At 35.2% G+C, this 18,641-nt stretch overlaps 1 protein-coding gene across 3 annotated transcripts in view; it reads left to right on the forward strand.

The window, feature by feature from the left end:
• Positions 1-18,641, forward strand: part of LOC150104645 (ribosomal protein S6 kinase alpha-5-like) — a 547,165-nt gene that overhangs the window by 348,987 nt on the left and 179,537 nt on the right. For all 3 annotated transcript variants that reach the window (XM_090395839.1, XM_090395841.1, XM_090395840.1), the window contains one exon: positions 5,473-5,541. In XM_090395839.1, coding sequence (XP_090251965.1) covers positions 5,473-5,541 — 69 coding nt within the window. The remainder of the gene's footprint in view (positions 1-5,472; positions 5,542-18,641) is intronic.

Here is an 18,641-nt window from a genome sequence, read left to right on the forward strand (position 1 = left end):
ACTTAAATACAAATCCTTGTTTTATTCCAAGTATTTCTCAACTATTTCTCTTAAAGTGAAAATTTGATCCTGACAACCTCTGTTTGGCCTGAATCCAGCTTGTTCTTCATCAAGCTTCCCTTCCACAATGTTTCTTAGTTGTTTTTCAAGTATACTTACCTAAATCCTACCAAGAACACTCAGTAGGGAAATATCTCAATAATTCTCACATTCAGTTACTATGAGCTCTACTCCAATGATCCAGAATTTGACTTCTGAATTATTTAGTGCAGCTACTGTAAAAAAAACTTTTATACCTCCATATTTAAGCATTTCTGGTCAAATTTCATTTACTCCTCCCTTTGTCCAACGAAACCATCACTTTATTGTAATAAGTAAGTAGATTACTAAAACATGACTTCCCTTTACCAAATCCATACTGTCCATCAAAAATACCACTGTTGTCAAACTAATTGTGGATCCTGGTTTTCACCTGCCTCTCAAACACTTTGACCACAACTGACACACAGATTGGCCTATAATTTGATGCATGAAAATTAACAATGCTATAAAATTATATTTTTAATTTAATCCTTTATCCAAATGCAAACAAACAAAGTGTGTGCTGGAAGTAACTTCACAACTGGACATCCTGTATATATAGAGGCTAATGACTTCACATTACTTGCCTTAGTATCCCATTATGCAAAGCACATGTCCGTAAGGATATGTGCTTTGCATTATGGGATACTAAGGCAAGTGATGTGAAGTTATTAGCCTCAAATGTGTATGGAGTTTGCAGGTGAAAGTAGTCTTGAGCAGAAAAGTAAACCAAATTTTTTGGCAACTGCAGGAGCTCTGGCCGAAATGTGTTTGTACTAGGAAAGGTTGGGGACATAAGTCAGTCCAAAAAGAGAAATCTGATTATGTTTAGATATCTGGATATTATAGAAAGTTGGGGGGGGGTGAGATTGCTGGCATTTCCTTACTCCATTGAAATATAGCTAGGAGATTAGAGTTCAGGACGTTGGTCATGATAGATCTCAAGGATTCTAACAATTGGGCACTACAGTTTTTGTCAAATGGAGCAGGTGATTTATGTACTGGAAGAAGAGAGCAGGTAAAAGTACAGAACCCTGCACTCTGGGAAAATCTTTGGAGATTTCCATAACTCACAGTCAACAACCAATAAGAAAGTTGCCAATCTGGTTGCACAGGATGACAGACACCATAGAATGGAATTTTGCTATGTTGTCTCCTGCCAAAACCAATCAGATGCTTTTGAAATTTAAAATTTTACCCATGAAAAGTTCCAAATCTATAGTATGCATTTGTATTAGTGCAGTAGGTGGGCAGATAATCCAAAAACCCTTCTGTAGACTTTCTTTTCAAGTTGCTTTCAAGTCTCCAGTAATTCAACAATGATCTTGCATTAGGTGATGAAATTCGTTTACTACCTAAATACATTTACATTCACAAATCCACACCTATAATGGGATTTAACCTCCCCCCAGTAGAGAGCAGATATGTAATCCACTGAGCAGAAAGCAAATATATTTGGTATATTTGTCACATTTTTATGGGTTTGAATCCCAGTGTGGCATGGATGTTTGTCAGTGACTGGCCACTACCAGAAGTAATTCGCATTTATCTGTGGAATAGGATTTCTGGATTATCTAATCTGTAGCCATCCATGGTACTAATATAGAGTTGGCTTTCAGAGTTTTGAGGGTGCAGTGCACATTAGAGGAAAAAATTTTAATGCAAATTAAATAATTGAAATAATTGAAATAATTGTTAATACTAAAAAAATTGAAGTAGATATTATTAATAAAACAAGGAACATTAAATGCTTCAAGTATTTTTTGATCATCCCTCTGAAAACTGAAGCTAGATGTCACTATTCTGACCTAATGGTTGAAATGGTTTGGTGGTAAGAATACAGTTGCAGTTAAAGTACTTAGTTCTAGTTTTTCAGAAGTACTTCTGGTTGACATAACCCAACACCATAACAACTGTTCCCCAAAATATTCAGTGCTGTAATGTTTACAGTGCTTTTATATGATCAAAATATGGGGATGAAAGTAGAGAAAAGTGTTACAGGAAGTGGTGGTGAATATTGATGGGAGCAGGAACACTTTATTAAAAAGTCAGATGAGAACAGCCAATGAGAATTTGAAATGAAAACGTTTATTTTGAGCATTTTTTTAAAATAAGTTCCATTACTTCTTATCATTTAGGAATCTTATTTTAAAGTGCTTAAGGCTTTTGTGACATGTTCATCATCAAAATCAATGAAATATTGATTAATACTTTGAAATTATTCCAGTTACTAATGGAACTATCAAAGCTTAATGACCATCAAAACATTTGATAGTAGATTGAAAGTTTCTCCATTTAGAAATTAAATTGAACTATTTAATTTATTTAATTAAACAACATACCAGCTATGATATTTTCAAAAGCACAACAAACATAATAAAATACGGAGTCCCACAAGGGTCGGTACTAGGACCCATCCTATTTATAATATATGTTAATGATCTATGTAAATACAAACTTTTTGGCAAAATGATATCCTTTGCTGATGATACAGCTTTAGTATACACTGAAACAACCCTTGAAGATCTAAAACATCGAATTAATAGCGATTTGTTGAAACTAAGTATATGGTTTAGCAACAATGGATTTAACATTACTACTGACAAAAGATATATGTACTTTACATTAACAGATAAATTAGATCACAGCATAACTATAAAATGACATGAAAGGAAATGTAGTGATACTCTAAATTGTAAATGTAGTTTAATCAAAAAAACAAAAACCGTCAGGTATTTGGGTCTCCATATCGATAGCAATTTGAAGGGGAACTCCCACACCACTTTCTTAACAAATAAGTTTACGTTCATAATTAACAGAATATATTATGTTAAAAAATTTGTAAATGCAGCATTCTTAAGATGTTTATACTATTCCTGGGTAAATTCTTCACTGCAATATGGCATTACCTGTTGGGGCGGAGACTGTTATAACAATCTGCTTCCATTAATAAGAATACAAAACAGAATAATTAGAGCCATAACTACTACTGACTTCGCACATTCAACCAATGATCTGTATGTCGTTCATAATATTCTACCATTTCAGAAACTATATCTCTATGGCTGTTTGTTATATGTAAAAAGAAACACTGAAAGTTTCTTGGTGTATAATGTAGACTATAGATTGCGCTGCAGTCGAAACACGCTGAAAGTACCTAAGGCTAACAAAGAAATTTTTCATAAATCTTTAGAGTACATTCCGACGAAAGTTATAATAAACTTCTGAATGAAATTAAATCTATAACCTCAGAATATGTATTCAGAAAAAGATTGAGAAACTACCTTATGGGATTAAAGAATGTTGACAATTATGTTAAACGTATAGTATAATAAATCATTATAACTCATATATCATAACCAATTAAGGTATTGATTTAAAATTGGTTCATTCAATTAGATATTAAAATATCAACATGTACATTATTATAACTGGTAAGGGAGCCCTCTTAGATGCAGTCCCTGTACTCTCAGTGTCTGTTTTGAGCAAATTACTTTTCTAGTAACCAGTATGGCTACAGCCCTTGGTTACACATATTTGCATTAACTAACTTACATTACTCTAAACCAGTTACTTATCATAACTATGAAACCATTTGAAATATATTATATTCTACTTGCATATATGAGAAAACTTTTTATTAACCATAATAAAATAATAGCAAAAATAAGTGTTAGTACCAACAGAATATGATAGTAATATTTGAATTTTATTTTGTAACATTGTATTATGAAATATTGTCATAATTATACAAGTTGAATAGTATAATTTGTATACGTGATGTGAATAATAAAAACTGTTAAACTGTTAATCAATGAAATTTAAATTTGAATTGTGTAACAAAGAATGGTTTGGAGTATTTAATTACATTTCGTTCTACGTAACTATGTAAAACTGCATATTTATAATCAATAAATAGGATTTACATTTAAATGAAAAAAAAAATTAATAATAATACTTGGAAATTATTCCAGTTGTAAAAGGTGATACACCTGTTTACTTTTTTTTATATGGGAAATATATGACCTCTGCATTAATTCATTCATAGTATAATTCTTCTTCGTCTGGCTTCACTATTAAGACTTCAAAGGTTGAAACTGGTTTGGGTAGTGATCCTTCCTGTAATGCACAGAAATATAAACATCTGAAAGAAAGTATGTTTTGCATTATGGTATACTAAGGTAACCGATGAGAACTTTCTTTTTCTTTTACCACTAGAGGTCAGGCTAAGTAAAAGATCAATTAACAGCATATATTCAATTTACCTTTGTAGAGTGCAAGAGCATGTAGCTTGTCTTCACATACACATGTAGTTTTCTGATAATGACCTCAATACAGGAGTCGAAACGTCAAGTGTTATTTTATTAATAATAAGTAAAATAATCATTTCAACACGTGTGTTTGTGTCCCTAAATTCGTAAATATGAATAATTGATGAGAAGTTATCAGCCTCTATATGCAAGTAAAACCTAATCATGAAAATACTTAACATAAAATCTCTGTTTGCTTACACTTGAATAAAGGATTAAACAAGAATGAAATTTCTTTGCAAGTGTAATTTAGTCTCTGTTAGAATTTTGAATATGGTTGTTTTGGTGGTGCAGTTTGAAATTAGGTTAATGCAGTGGTCCCCAAACACTGTGTTGTGGCATCCCCAGGGCACTGCAACAAAATCACTGGCACGCTGTGAGATATTAAAAATTTTAGCTTGTTTGATTTTAGTTGCTTAAATTTTAAGCAAATGGTTTGGACCTAACTACTTAATAAATGGATCTCTCTCTATGTTCACTGGGCATCTACAGATGCCATATGGTCACTCCGATGCTCGATGATGTTCCACACCAGGCCTCGCCATGTAGTCCTGTTGTTTGCTATTCTGGCAGCCTCAACTCTCTGAAGATCAGTCACTCCACACACGCCATCCATCCATCCATCTCATTGATGGTCTACCCCTGCCTCTTTTTCCAGGAACTTTACCTTCTATTACTGTTCTGAGAAGTCCTCCTTCCATCCTTTCTATGTGTCCAAAATATTTTAACTATTCTTCTAATGGATAAATAAATCGATCTATTAGGTATTATTTGGCCTGGGGCACCATGAAAAAATTATGGAGACATCTAGGGCACTCTGAACTGAGAAAATTTTAGAACATCTAAGTTATGCATAATTTCATGCCAGCTGTCTTGCACTTATCAAGTTCTGGGATGGTTTTCAGTCCTCTTAAAGGTAATGGAAGGTTTTGAAAAGAACCAGTTCTTTACGAATCTATCCTGTCTTTGTCTCACTTTAAAGATTTCCATAAAAATGGATGAGATAGATTTTGAATGAAAATTATTAGGTTTTAATAATAGTAAGCTATTTGTTATATTTTTTTTTTATTATTTATTTCAGTTAATCTGAGTGGGTGTGGAAGAATAGACATGTCCAATTTTGAGCTTCTGAAAGTTTTAGGAACTGGAGGTAAGCTTATTAATATGAAACTACTATAAAATAGCACTAGCCATTAAGAGAAGTATAAAAACTTAATAATTCATAGTAATTAATGCGAATATTATTGTTAAGAATATAAAAATAATTCATAATACTTATAATAATGGTTACTTTTGAGAGTATCACAAGGGAAAATATTCAGTTTTTTTTTTCCTGAAGAATCAAAATTCTATCTTTCTCTCAGATTCATTTGAAAGAAGGGTAGATGATTCTTCTCATCCACTGAGCAGAATTTTAAAAATTATTTTTAGGCAAATTTAAAAAAAAAAAATTTTTTTTGGTGAGTGCACATTATAAAAGCTATGCAATAGCACAAAAATGAAATATGCATACTTTATTATATATTTGATATTAAAATTCGTATATATGTGTGTGTCAAAGGTAATTTGCAGTCCCATGTGTGCAGCCCTCCAGGCCAGTTGATGTGACCTGCAACTAGTTTTATAGTGCCAAAAAAATTAAAAATATAATATTTACAAACAGTTCAAATAAAAATAAATTACATTTATAAATCACATAGCTGTAAATTCAAAAACATTGAGTGACACTATGCACTGGGCATCTAACAATACAGCACAAGCTGCCTCTGAGTTGCTATTCTCAAATAACCAGATATTGAGAACGTGTAGACAAATATGCTTAAATATTTGTTTACATGTTCCTCCATAGACTTCCATAGGGTCAGAAGACTTAATGCACTAAGTACACACACACACACAAAGCTTATGAAAACTGCTTTAAACTCATTTGGTGTGTCTGCATTTACCACACTGTGAGACAATGCATTCCACTCACTAACCACTCTCCATGCAAAGACCTGCTCATTGCATCCTTGCTCACTTCCTTTTTATACAGTTACCAGGGATGACCACTTGTTCTACCCCCTCCCCCATTCTATGAAAAATTTCTTCCACATTAACCCAGTGACAACCTCTTACCAACTTAAATGTCTCATCCATGTTCCCCTCTCCTACTCCTATTCATGAAGCTTTGTAAATTGCATTCTCCCAATCTGTGTTCATATCACATATTCTAAAGACTAGTTATTGCCTTGAGCTTCCGTAGCTCATTCGGTATAGACGAAACCCTTTGGTCGGAAAGACCTGGGTTTGATTCCCGTCTTGTCTCTTTCAATCAAATGTGCGTTAGCTGGTTTCAAATGGAGGGGGGGGTTCCACCTAGAAACTTGGGGTTTTCGTCCCCCAGAACAGGCTAACCAGTTCTGTGAACACATGCATCTACAGACATAGAACACACTGGGAGGCATAGGACCAACCACCTTATCCTCAAGATGGTCGTGGTTGCAAAGTCCACAGCTAAAGAACCTCAATGGTTTGTGAAAAAGCCTAAGACAAGACAGATTATTGCCATCTTTTCTTGACCCTTTTTAATATATCCTCATCACCATGAAAATCAGGGGACAATCTGTGTACAATAATCCATGAGGCCAGAACAAAGCCTTATACAATGAAACCATAACAATAATCTTTATTTCTGCACTTCAAGGTTCTCTGCATCATTGCCATAATCTCATGTGATGTCTTTGCAACTTCTGCATTTTGACCCCTGAACCTTGGATCCTTGCTCATCACCACTTCTAGGTCTCTCGTCTCCTCAACTTCCTTCCAAATTTCCCCACCAAGCATATATTTTAAATCCCATTGTTGCCTATAAAATCTCAGAATGTTACACTCTGCAACATTGAACTGACACTTACACTCACTTGCACACTCATACAATCTGTTTTAGCCACACATCTGCTTGATTCCCCTCATCATTCTCCCCAGTGTTGCATCATTTGCAAAGTTATCTCTGGTTTAAACTCATCCAAATATCATTAAATATAAAATTTAAATAACAATGACTCTAAAATTGATTTCTGTATCACACCCATAGTGACTCTCCTCTTTTGTCCTCATAGTATTCTTTCTGTCTGTTTTTGATTTCCAGTTCTTCTGTTAGTAATGCTCCATTCCTGTCTTTGATGACATTCAATTTGGGCTTAAACTTGTGCTTTAAGTTACAAACTAAATAAAACAACCTTTTATAATTGAGCCTCCTCATCTGGAACTCTATCTCTTCACATTTATTAGTATAGAACTTTTCTGTGTCCTGCTTGATGGCTCTTCTGACTTCTCTATGTAATCTCTTATATTCTTCAGTATCTGTGTGTCTTTGTTTTTCCAACCACCCTCTTTTGATTAGTTCCCATGTTGAATGATATCCACGGGTCTCTTGGTGTTCTTATTGGGCCGAGATACTTCTTGGCTGTATCCTGTATTATCACCTTGACTGCTTCCTAAAGCATTTCTGGTGAGGTCCTCATTGGTCTCCAGAAAATCATCCAACCGAGTTGATGTTTCTTTTGTGAATCCACTAGGAATTACTCTAACATCCAATCTAGTGGAATGTGCATGACTCGGAAGTTTTTGGAGTCTTAGTCTTACTTTGGCTCTTACTAGCTGATTGTCTGTACCACAATCTGTCCAGGACAAGTGTGCACATCAGAGATGCTTGTCTTCCACCGCTGGAGAGCCAGGATGTAATCAAATTGGTGCCTTGACCCATCAGTGTTAGATATCCAAGTATAGATCTGTCGTGGGTGTTTCTGGAGATATTAAACTAATAGTTCTATAGTTCTTGCAAGCTTTCATGTATATTGATAATAACTAATCTGTTAGCATGGTCAAATTCCAACAGTCTTTCACCACGGGTGTTGCGTTCACCTAGACCAAACATGCCATACTCCAGCCTAATTCTCATATTCTTTCCCACTTTATTTAAGTTCCCTAAGATGTAAAGTATGTCTCTTCTTGTAGGCAGTCGAAAACAGTTTGTAAGTTTTCATAGAATTCCTCACCTCTTCTTCAGGCCTGTCCGTGTTGGGTGCGTAAACTACTACGATTGATACATTGGTAGGCCGAGATATAAGTCTAATAGAAAGTATCCTATCATTAATGGGGTTATAACCAAGAAGGCTTCTTGCCTGAGATGTCTTCAGCATCACAGCTACCCCATGATGTTTTAAGTCACCACTTGAGTAAATAACTAGCTTACCATCCTGTCTTTTGAAGTGACCTTCTCCATTCCATCTGGTCTCTGTAATTCCCAGGATGTCAATTTCATACCTATCCATCTCTTTACAGACAATCTCAAGAGTACCCATCTATAGACCCTGAACATTCCATGTGCCAATGTAAAATTCCCTTCTAAGCTTAATCTTATACCTTCTGTGTTGCTCATTCACAATATCACTGACTTTTGATGGAGACTGTAATATACTTCTCGAACAGGACCCTCTGCCTAAGCCCTGAATGTGGCTCTGATTATTCTGTGGGACAACCAATGCAGCATGAGATGCATTATAAGGCACAACCATATTAGAAATTTAGAGTGAAGTCACTGCAAGAAGAAAGTAGTAGGGTTGCAGAGGCCCTTTCCACATAAGAAGAGATGAAATAGCAAAATAGGAAAGATTCGCCTCTAGCCGTCGAATAGCATTGTGGGGAAGGAGCAAGAAGAAAGGAAGGAAGGAGAGGGGGGAAAAAAGGGGAGGGACCAGTCTACAGATAATATAACAGATGTATATTACATGAAGTAAGGCATGGTCCATCATCACGTACCTCCGGTTTGCCATGCCCGTACTCACTAAAGTGAACCCTTGAGGTAACGGCATTGTTGTCTGATGAAATTTTTTGTTATATGGAAGGTGGGGAGAGAACATGGAAATTAAGTTTGGTCACCATTAAGAAGGGAATAAAAGGTAGATTTTTCTCTCGCAGTGCAGTGAGGCTGTGGAATAGTTTGCTTTTTATAATAATTTTTATAATAATGTACAAAAGATCTAATAGATCTTTTGTCCATTACAATTTGAATTGTTTCACTTACTCTTGTCATTTATAAACGATAAAATGCTACTTTGTACTCTGAAGATGCTGATTTGAAATTCAGCAAGATATAATTATTATTAACATCTGACATCCATGGAGTCGGAGACTCATCGTGGGAGGTGCACATATCACACATAAAGCTCATCCAGCCATGCCTTAAACTGATTCAATGTGTCTACATTAACAATACACTCAGGCAATGCATTCTATTCACCAACCACTCTCTGCATAAAGAACCTTCTTCTCACTCCTCTGCTCACACCTTCATTCACATAAGAGAATGGCTTCTTGTGCTTTCCCTGTCTCTCCCATGTCAACCCATTAACAACCCCCTGACTTGTATATATGTTTGAATCCGCTTCCTCCTCCTCCTATTCACGAGGCTTTGCAATTTACATTTTTTTTTTTTCAGTCTGTCAATGTACTCCACATTCCAAAGACAACTGACCACCATTGTGAATCTTCTCTGGACCCTTTCTAACATATCCGTATCAATAGGAAAGCCTGGTAACCTCTGCATATCAGGGTCCTCCACATCATTGCCATTATCTGATATGACATCTTCACAACGTGTGCAATGTGGTCCCCAAATTTCAGGTACTTGTCCACAACCACTCCCAGATCTCTCATCTCCTCTACCTCCTTTAAAGTTTCCTCACCAAGTTTATACTCTGCATCCCATCATTGCTCACCAGATTTCAAAACCTTACATTTTACAACATTGAATTCATAGTTCCACTTACCTGTGCATTCATCCAATCTATTCAAGTTCTCCTGTAAGGCCATAACATCTGCTTGACTTTGCATTGCATTTGCAATTCACTTTGCATCTCTCCAATTTTGCATCATCTGCACAGCTGCATATCACTAGTTAAACCCACCTGAATATCATTAATATACAAATTGAAACCACACTGGTCCCAAAATTGACTCTTGCAGTGACCTTCCTCTTTCATAATACCACACCTCCATATACAACTTTCTGATACCTATCTGGCAGCCATTCACCGATCCAGCTCAGAAATCTTTTATCCAATCCCATCCATTTCACTTTATTTCACAGCTTGTCGTGTGGAAGTCTATCAAAAGCTTTTGCAAAATCTAAGTATACCACTCTATATGCATCTTCTTTGTCCAAGATATTTGGCAACTTGTTATAGTACATAAGTAAATTAATAAAACATGAACTCCCTTTAACAAACCCATGCTGATAACCACAGAGAATACTCCTGTTATCAACCCATTTCTGTATCCTACTTCTTACCAATCTTTCTAATACCTTCACCACAACTCCAGATATACAGATTAGCTTATAATTTGTAGCCACAGCCTTATCACTACCTTTATAGAGTGGAACAATTTTGCTTTCTTTCAATTCCTTTGGAACCTGTGCCTTTGTATGACTTACTAAACTTTCATGCCATTGCTACTACCAATTCTTTGGATATTCCTTTAGGATGCATGGTGATATGTCATCAAATCCTATCGCCTTATTGACATCAAGTTTATTTATTTCCTCATATATTTCCTGCCTAGTTATAATTAAGTCCTCTCCTATGTCCTCTAGACAAGAGTTTCTCATGATTTCACCCTGATGAGGATGAAACATCCTTATAAATTGATCACTGAATACCTCGACAATATCTTCTGCAGCAGTTACCATTCTATTTTCATTCATTAACATCATCTTGACAAGTAACAGACTGATTTGGAGGAAAATTGTAGATAGGAAGTTAGTAATGATGTAAATTTTTCATGTAGTACTATCATATCCTGTACACCCCTTGAGGGTACATGGCAGGAATTTGATGATGATGAACATCATCTTGCTGAAATCCAAACTTCTTCCTTCTACTTGTCACATATCTAAAAAGCTCTCTAGAGTTTTCTTTGCCTGATTTGCTGATTTCTGCTCATACTGCATTTTGTTGTCCTTACTGAGTCACTCTCCTGACTGGTTCTTTATACTCCTTATATAACTGATTATTACCATTATTCATCTTGTACTGCCTTCAAAGTGCCTTCTTCTTCTTTTACATTTCATGCTTAACCCCCCCCCCCCATTCATCTGTTTTACACCTACCTTATTCAGCCTTTTGACCTTTGGAGTACTTTCACACATTGATGCTGTTATGTATTTATTTGTCAGTTTCCAAGCAGCATTTATTTCCTTGCTGCTCAACTCCTCATTCCATGCTATAGCTCCAAACTGTCTCCTAAGCTTGTTGTAATCACCAGCATTGTACTTTTTATGTGGCTGTAGTCGATGCAGACTGTGGCTATACAATAAAAAGCCAATTATGGCTTTTCATTGTATGAAGGTGGTCTGAAATCAATTTATAATTTCAAAATTATTTTTATTTTTCAACATTTATTCCAGCAATGCTCCAGTACCATTATTCCATCCCTGTAGTGGTTCTCAGTAAGATCTGCAAAATACCCCTCAACAACTGCAATCACCTCTTGATTCGAAGAAAAACGCTGACCAGCAATGAAGAGTTTTAGTTTTGGGAAGAGATAGAAGTCAGAGGAAGCCAAATCTGGGGAATAGGGTAGATGTTCCAACAATTTATAGTGCAGATCCCTTAATTTTCCCATTGCCAAAACACCTTTGTGGGCAGGTGCATTATCCTGATGAAAGATGATTTTTTCTTCCTCAAACCGGGTCTTTTCTCATGAATTTTTTCGTCTAGTCTGGTTAAAATTGGAATCATATTCCCCAGTTATTGTTTTACCCTTTTCAAGATAATTAATAAACAAAATGCCTTTAGAATCCCAAAGCACCGATGCCATCACCTTTCCTGCCGATGGAACCGACTTTATCTTCTTTGGTGCTGAACAACCAGCTTCAGTAATAAATCGACACAAAATTAGTTTTATTCTTGTTAAAACACTCAAAGCACTGTTCAGAGATTTTCATGCAAGTGCATTTTTGATCTGCTGTGAGCAAGCACAGCACCCATCTTGTGCAAAGCTTTTTCATATGCAATTCTTCATGCAAAATATATCCTGCACATTATTTTTGAAATGCCTATAGTCTCAGCAGTTTCGCACACACTTGGACTCTCCAGTCATCCAATACCATATCGTGCACTTCATCAATGATTTCTGGTGTTGTTACACTTTTTTGGACGTCCTTCACGTGGATCATGTTCAAGGCTGGTAGAGCCATGTTGAAACTCGGCAGCCCATTCCTTAATTGTCGAAAACGAAGGAGAAAAGTGCCCATGAACTTGGAATGAATTTCTTTTGGCATTAAATCTTCTTTTAAAAAGAATTTTATAACCGCATGATACTCAATTTTATCCATTTCAAGGGATACAGACCACACTTTTGCTTCAGACAGCTGTATAAAACAGACCACTTGATAGAATGACTTGTAATTTCACATGGATGCTTACGACAGATGTACCAACTTAGAAAAATAATCTTGCCAATAGGGTTGCCATTTATGGTCGAGGTCAAGAACTTTTCAGACCAACCTCGTGTATCCTTTCCTCACAAAAGTATGCAATGAATACCTCAACAATGTCTTTTGCAGCATTTTTTCTATCATTTTTATGCATTAACATCATCTTGGGACAACACTCTAGGTCAGCATTTCTCAACCTTTCTAAGCCCAAAGACCAGTAAAATGCCTAAAACAATTCTAAGGACCACTAAGTTACTTAATTTTTTAAAAAACTTATGTGGGGATTACCAACATTTGGGAAAAACAGTGCCATTTATAACATAACTATAAAAGCATGTTTTGAATACATGTGGAAACCTAATTAATTTAACTGGAAGTAAACAATTAAAAGTGTATTATCATTCAACAAAGTTTTAATTTTTATTAAACAAATAATTTGATATAATTATGGTACTACTTACTTTTAATGAGATGGTTGAGCTTCTCGGCCTTTGCTGAGGTGCTGGATATCTGGCTCAGTATTGGTCCACTTCAGTCGAAGATTGGCACACACACTAAGGTGATTTCTGTATTTTGTTTTTATTTGAAGGAGCGATGAAAATCCTATCTCACAAAGATAGCTTGTAGAAAACTGCATGACGATTTTCAATGCTTCTTCAGATAATTCGGGAAATTCACTTCTCACTGAAGACGAGATCCAGAATTGAGCCAAACCAAGATCACGGAATTGTATTTCAAGTCCACTTTCACTTGAAAGCTCAATTAACTGTTCTTTTTTCGATAACGAAAGGTCGTTCTTGTAACTGTAAGCCTGAAATGGATCGCGAACCCACAGAAATTTCTTATAAAAGTTATTCGGAAAATAGTTTCCAAATTCTGTTTCAGAGTTTTGAGGTAGTCACAAAACCTTTCCAGAAACTTAAAATCAACAAAAATATCATTTTCCACTAAAAATGATTCCAATGGTGGAAAAAGTACAAATTGTCTCTCTTTTAGATATCTAATTCATAGCACCAGTTTTTTTTTCTCAAATGTCTTTATTTTGTCACATAGGCATGAAGAACAGTAAAGAATTTCCCTAAAGGGGGAGATTTAGTTCATTTAATTTCGAAAAAAATGTCTGAAAGATAGGATAGTGTTAATAACTATGCTTTGTCAACAAGGAGTGATGCAAAATCAGAATTACGTTCATTTACAAACAGTAAAACTTTGTGCCTTAATTGAAATAACCTTGTTACTACTTTGCCCCTGGAAAGCCAGCGAATTTCAGAATGAAGCAAAAGTTGTATATACTCTCTCTGTCCATTTCATCACTGAGTACTGAAAATAACCTGTTATTTAATGGTCGAGCTTTAATAAAATTAACTAGCTTTACAGCGTTGTATAGCACAGTTTTAAATTCTGGTTGCATTCCTTTAGAGGCTAACATTTCCCTATGTATAAAACAATGTATCCAATTCATATCTGGGGCTACTTTCTTGACCATAGAAACGTCCCCACTATGCCTGCCTGCCTGTAAGGGTGCCAGCTCCATCCGAACAGAAGCCTTTACATTTTTCCCACTGGATCCCTTTGTGTATTATGTAATTATTGAGAGTGTGAAATATTTCTTCTCCAATTGGTCAGAATGGCAAAATTCTACAAAACAGAATATCGTCATGAATGTTGTTATCATGCACATATCCTATGTAGCATATTAACGGTGCATCATTTGTAACATCAGTAGTTTCGTCTATTTGTAATGCATAATAAAGGCTCTTCTTAACTCTTTCGATCAACTCAGATTCTCCTTAACCTGTCATATCATTAATTCTGCGATCGACAGTGTCATTTGAAACTGGAATCAAATCAACATCTTTTAGTAACTTGTTTTGCCAAACATAGCTTTACCACATCTTTTGTAGCTGGAAGTAGTAAATTTTCCCTGATAGAATAAGGTTTCTATGTTTTCGCTCTGTAAAAATGTAAGAGATACAATGCTTTCAGTGCCTTGCTATTAATCAAACTCATGGCCGAAACATTATCTTTCCACAATTTAATGTCCTTAAGCGTCGTAGAAAAAACTCATTGGCTTATTTTTCACATCCCAATATTTAGTTTCTAAATGTCACCTGAGTTTCGCAGGTTTCATGCAATCGTTCGACAACACTTCATAACACAAACACAAGTTGAGGTTTCTGTTCACTTCCATCTCCACACCAAGTAAACCCGAATTTCAAATATGCACTGTTATATTTCCTACTGTGGTTTTTCTTTGAACTGCTTGTTTCTTCTACTTTAATAGTATCAGATTCACTTGCCGTTACAACACTTGTCACAATTAGGGTTAGCATCACTTGTTTCACTTGCTTTTCTTTTCAAAGTCCTAGTTCTAAGCCACTTTTACATCATGAAAAAATGTTTCCGAAATATAGATAAATATTTGGCTTGACTTGCGATACACTTTGTCCAAGTATCACTTTGTACTTCTGAAGATATATTGAGCTTTGTTTGAAGGAGAAAAACCTTCAATAATAAAAATCAGTAAACAACAAGCAGTTGGTTGAAATGTGGATAAGACATGTTTACTTCAAATCTGACAAAACAGCAAGGAAAGGCAGAAGCAATAAAACTATATTGCTGTGCACTTCACCCCTCTTTTATTACTCGTCATTCTGCCGCGATTTTTGGTTTTTTTAAGTATCCATTTTATTTCAATAATTTTTACTTACTTATTCAATTTTAATTTGTTTTGTTTGGATAATTAAAAAAAAAAATATATATATATATATATATTTATTTAAGTCTGCCTGAGGACCACCTGTCCCATCGTCGAAGACTATCTGTGGTTGAGAAACACTGCTCTAGGTGATCACTTTACAATCACTCTCAACAACTGAAGAAAACTGCAAAACCCCACTCACAATTACATCTTGTAATCAAATAATGAGATCCTAAACTCTCAATCCTCGCATGGCTCGTTTACATGCTGCCTGAGATAGTTGTCTTTCAAGAACTCAAGAAATTCATTTTCCTTATTCCCAAAGGCTATCTCTTTATTCCAATGTATACTGCCATAATTAAAATTGCCTGTGATAATTATCACGGGTGATTTAATTATGTCTGTAAGTAAACAAAGAAAGGGTGATTATAATCATTCTTCCTTTGTTTACTAACCCAAGTTGTTTATTCATTTCTTTATCACCATACTCCACATTCCCTATCCTAAATATGTGTTCCTGTCAACCTCCACCACACACCTTCCTGCCTTAACACTTGTCACTATTTCCTTCTTTCATTTCTACCTTATGTGGACATAATTCCCCTCCCTACTTGTCCTTTCTATCCTTGCGAAAGCACTTTATGCTTCCATTTCTATTCCCATTAGGATATCATCTTCATTCAACCATGTTTCACTTATTCCAATGATTTTGGGACAAATAAACTCAATCAGTGAAACCATTTTATCTCTCTTATTTCTGGCATTTGTAAATAAACATAGCATTCTTAGGTCTATAAACAGTTTTATCCAAGCTATTTGCCGGTTGTGATTTCCCCACACTTGCCCTTGCCCAGTCACTTTTATCGCAACTTACTACATATCTGTCCAGTCTCAATTTCGTCATTCACAACCCCTCCATTCCATTTCTATGCTGATCATCCCCATACATACATTCGCTACTATTTCCAACATCCGCTACTCTCCCTGTCCACCTAGGCTCTCCCGTTTCCGTTTCTTTTGCATTTCCATTCTCTCTTCATCTCTCACACTACTACTACTACTGTTACATTGCCAAGCACTTTTGTCTCTTCAATGCTCACTCTTCTGATCTTTCACTTCATCTCTAATTTCTGTTATCCTGCTTGCATCACACATTGGACTTCCATTTAGCAACAGTTTCTCCAGTGCACTCACTCCAAAGTCATTTAAATACAGTCCATTGTGTCTGTATAATTCCATTTCCCCCTCAAATGCCATACATCCACAAACTGTACTCCCTACTCCTCACACAGCTTTGCTAACATATTCATGATTCTGATTCTCTGTCTCAACTCATCATTGGCAACATGCTGATAACCGTTCCTACTAAGCTGTTATCTTTCACTCTTTTCAATAACCTCCTGATATTCACCCTTACATTCTCCTTATGTTCACTTAAATCATTTGTGATCACAATCACCACTAATTCTCTTTTTCATTTCCTCCTCGTGTCCAAAGCATGAACTATCTTGTTCATTCTCCCTCCTGAATAGTAGACTTTATAGACCCTCTCATTAACCAGTCATCTAACGATGGAATTTCCATACACTGATATAAACAAGTTAATAAAATTTTTTTTTTTTAATAAAATAGTTTATTTGGTGTTGTTAATACTGTTAAAATAAGTTATTAATCCATCATTACATTCTCCTTATGTCCAACCAGATCATTTGTTCCCACAACTACTGCTAACCATCTTGCTTACTACTATTATTATTATTACAAGACAACTTCTAATATCCATGCATCAGTTTTCTTTCTTGTTCTACCTCCTGGAAAACAGACCTTGTGGACTTTCTCTCTCTCTCTCATTAACCACACCTATAGTAATTGAATCTGTATACATTGCTATTCTCTAGTCATTTGTAACCTCTTTTTTTTTTTTTTTTTACTTCATTTTGTTCTTTTACTCTTTCATTCCTTTCAAAAAAATGTCTAATATCACTGTGCATATTCCTCATTTCATTTATCATTCTGAGCATCCCATTCTTCAAATCATATTTGAAGTTCTAGCAGTTTCACTTGTTCTCTCTCTCTCTCTCTCTCTCTCTCTCTCTATATATATATATATATATCTGCATTTTCATTCTGCTGTTCCTTTCTTTCGTTTCCTACTTTTGCTCACTTCCATTTTCTCATTCCTTCTTTCTTTCACTTCCATAATATCGCTTTCTTTAGTTTATTCATTTGTACATTCTTCTATTTTCTCAGGCTCACTCATAGTTTTTTTTGCATCCACATTTATGCTAGCTCTCATTCATTCATTCAGTGAGTTTCACTTTTGCTGATAACCTGTAGTCCAACAAAATATTGTTCTTTCTAGAAACCCATACCTTTTCTTTTCTCCTGTTCGGTCTCTCTACAAATGCAGCTGTCACATTTTGCCATGAATACATGTTGTAATCATGACATTGAACCATTCTTGAAAAATCTACATCATTATTTATATTTTATCTTCATGCTGCATGGTGCAAATATCTTGTTTGTGCTGCCATTTTGTTTCACTCAAGGCAAGCTTCACAATTCAGTAAAAAAAAAAAAGCCTCACAATCAAATATTGTTTATTTTTGATAACTAAGTTATATTTGTTATATTCGTTATATTCCCCATATATTCATTTCCTCTTACATTCACACTCTTATATTTATCAGTCTGTCATATGAAAATGTAAGTAATAAGGAGATGCATGTTAATTTTATTTCATTATGGTTAAATTATGAAGAATACTATCATGTTAACAGTAACTTCAGTATAAACCAAGATAATTACTTGTTTCTGCCTTTATATAAAGTCATCAGAAGTACATGTATATATACAAAGAAACAAGCTACACTATAATCCACACACAGTATGCCAAAGTATTACTGATTTGTTTACCCATTAACCTACTAGGCACCTCGTGTGTGTGTGTGGGGGGGAAGATTCTAGAATCCTAGTTTTTATATGTTAAAGATGAATTTAAGTCACATAATTCTCTAATATATAAAAGACTGGTAAATGCTTAACAGCATTAGTGGTAACCTAATCA

This window comes from Typopeltis vanoorti, chromosome 7 (genome assembly GCF_054136105.1).
Source record: "Typopeltis vanoorti isolate ZY-2024b chromosome 7, IOZ_Tvanoo_1.0, whole genome shotgun sequence".
NCBI lineage: Eukaryota > Metazoa > Arthropoda > Arachnida > Uropygi > Thelyphonidae > Typopeltis > Typopeltis vanoorti.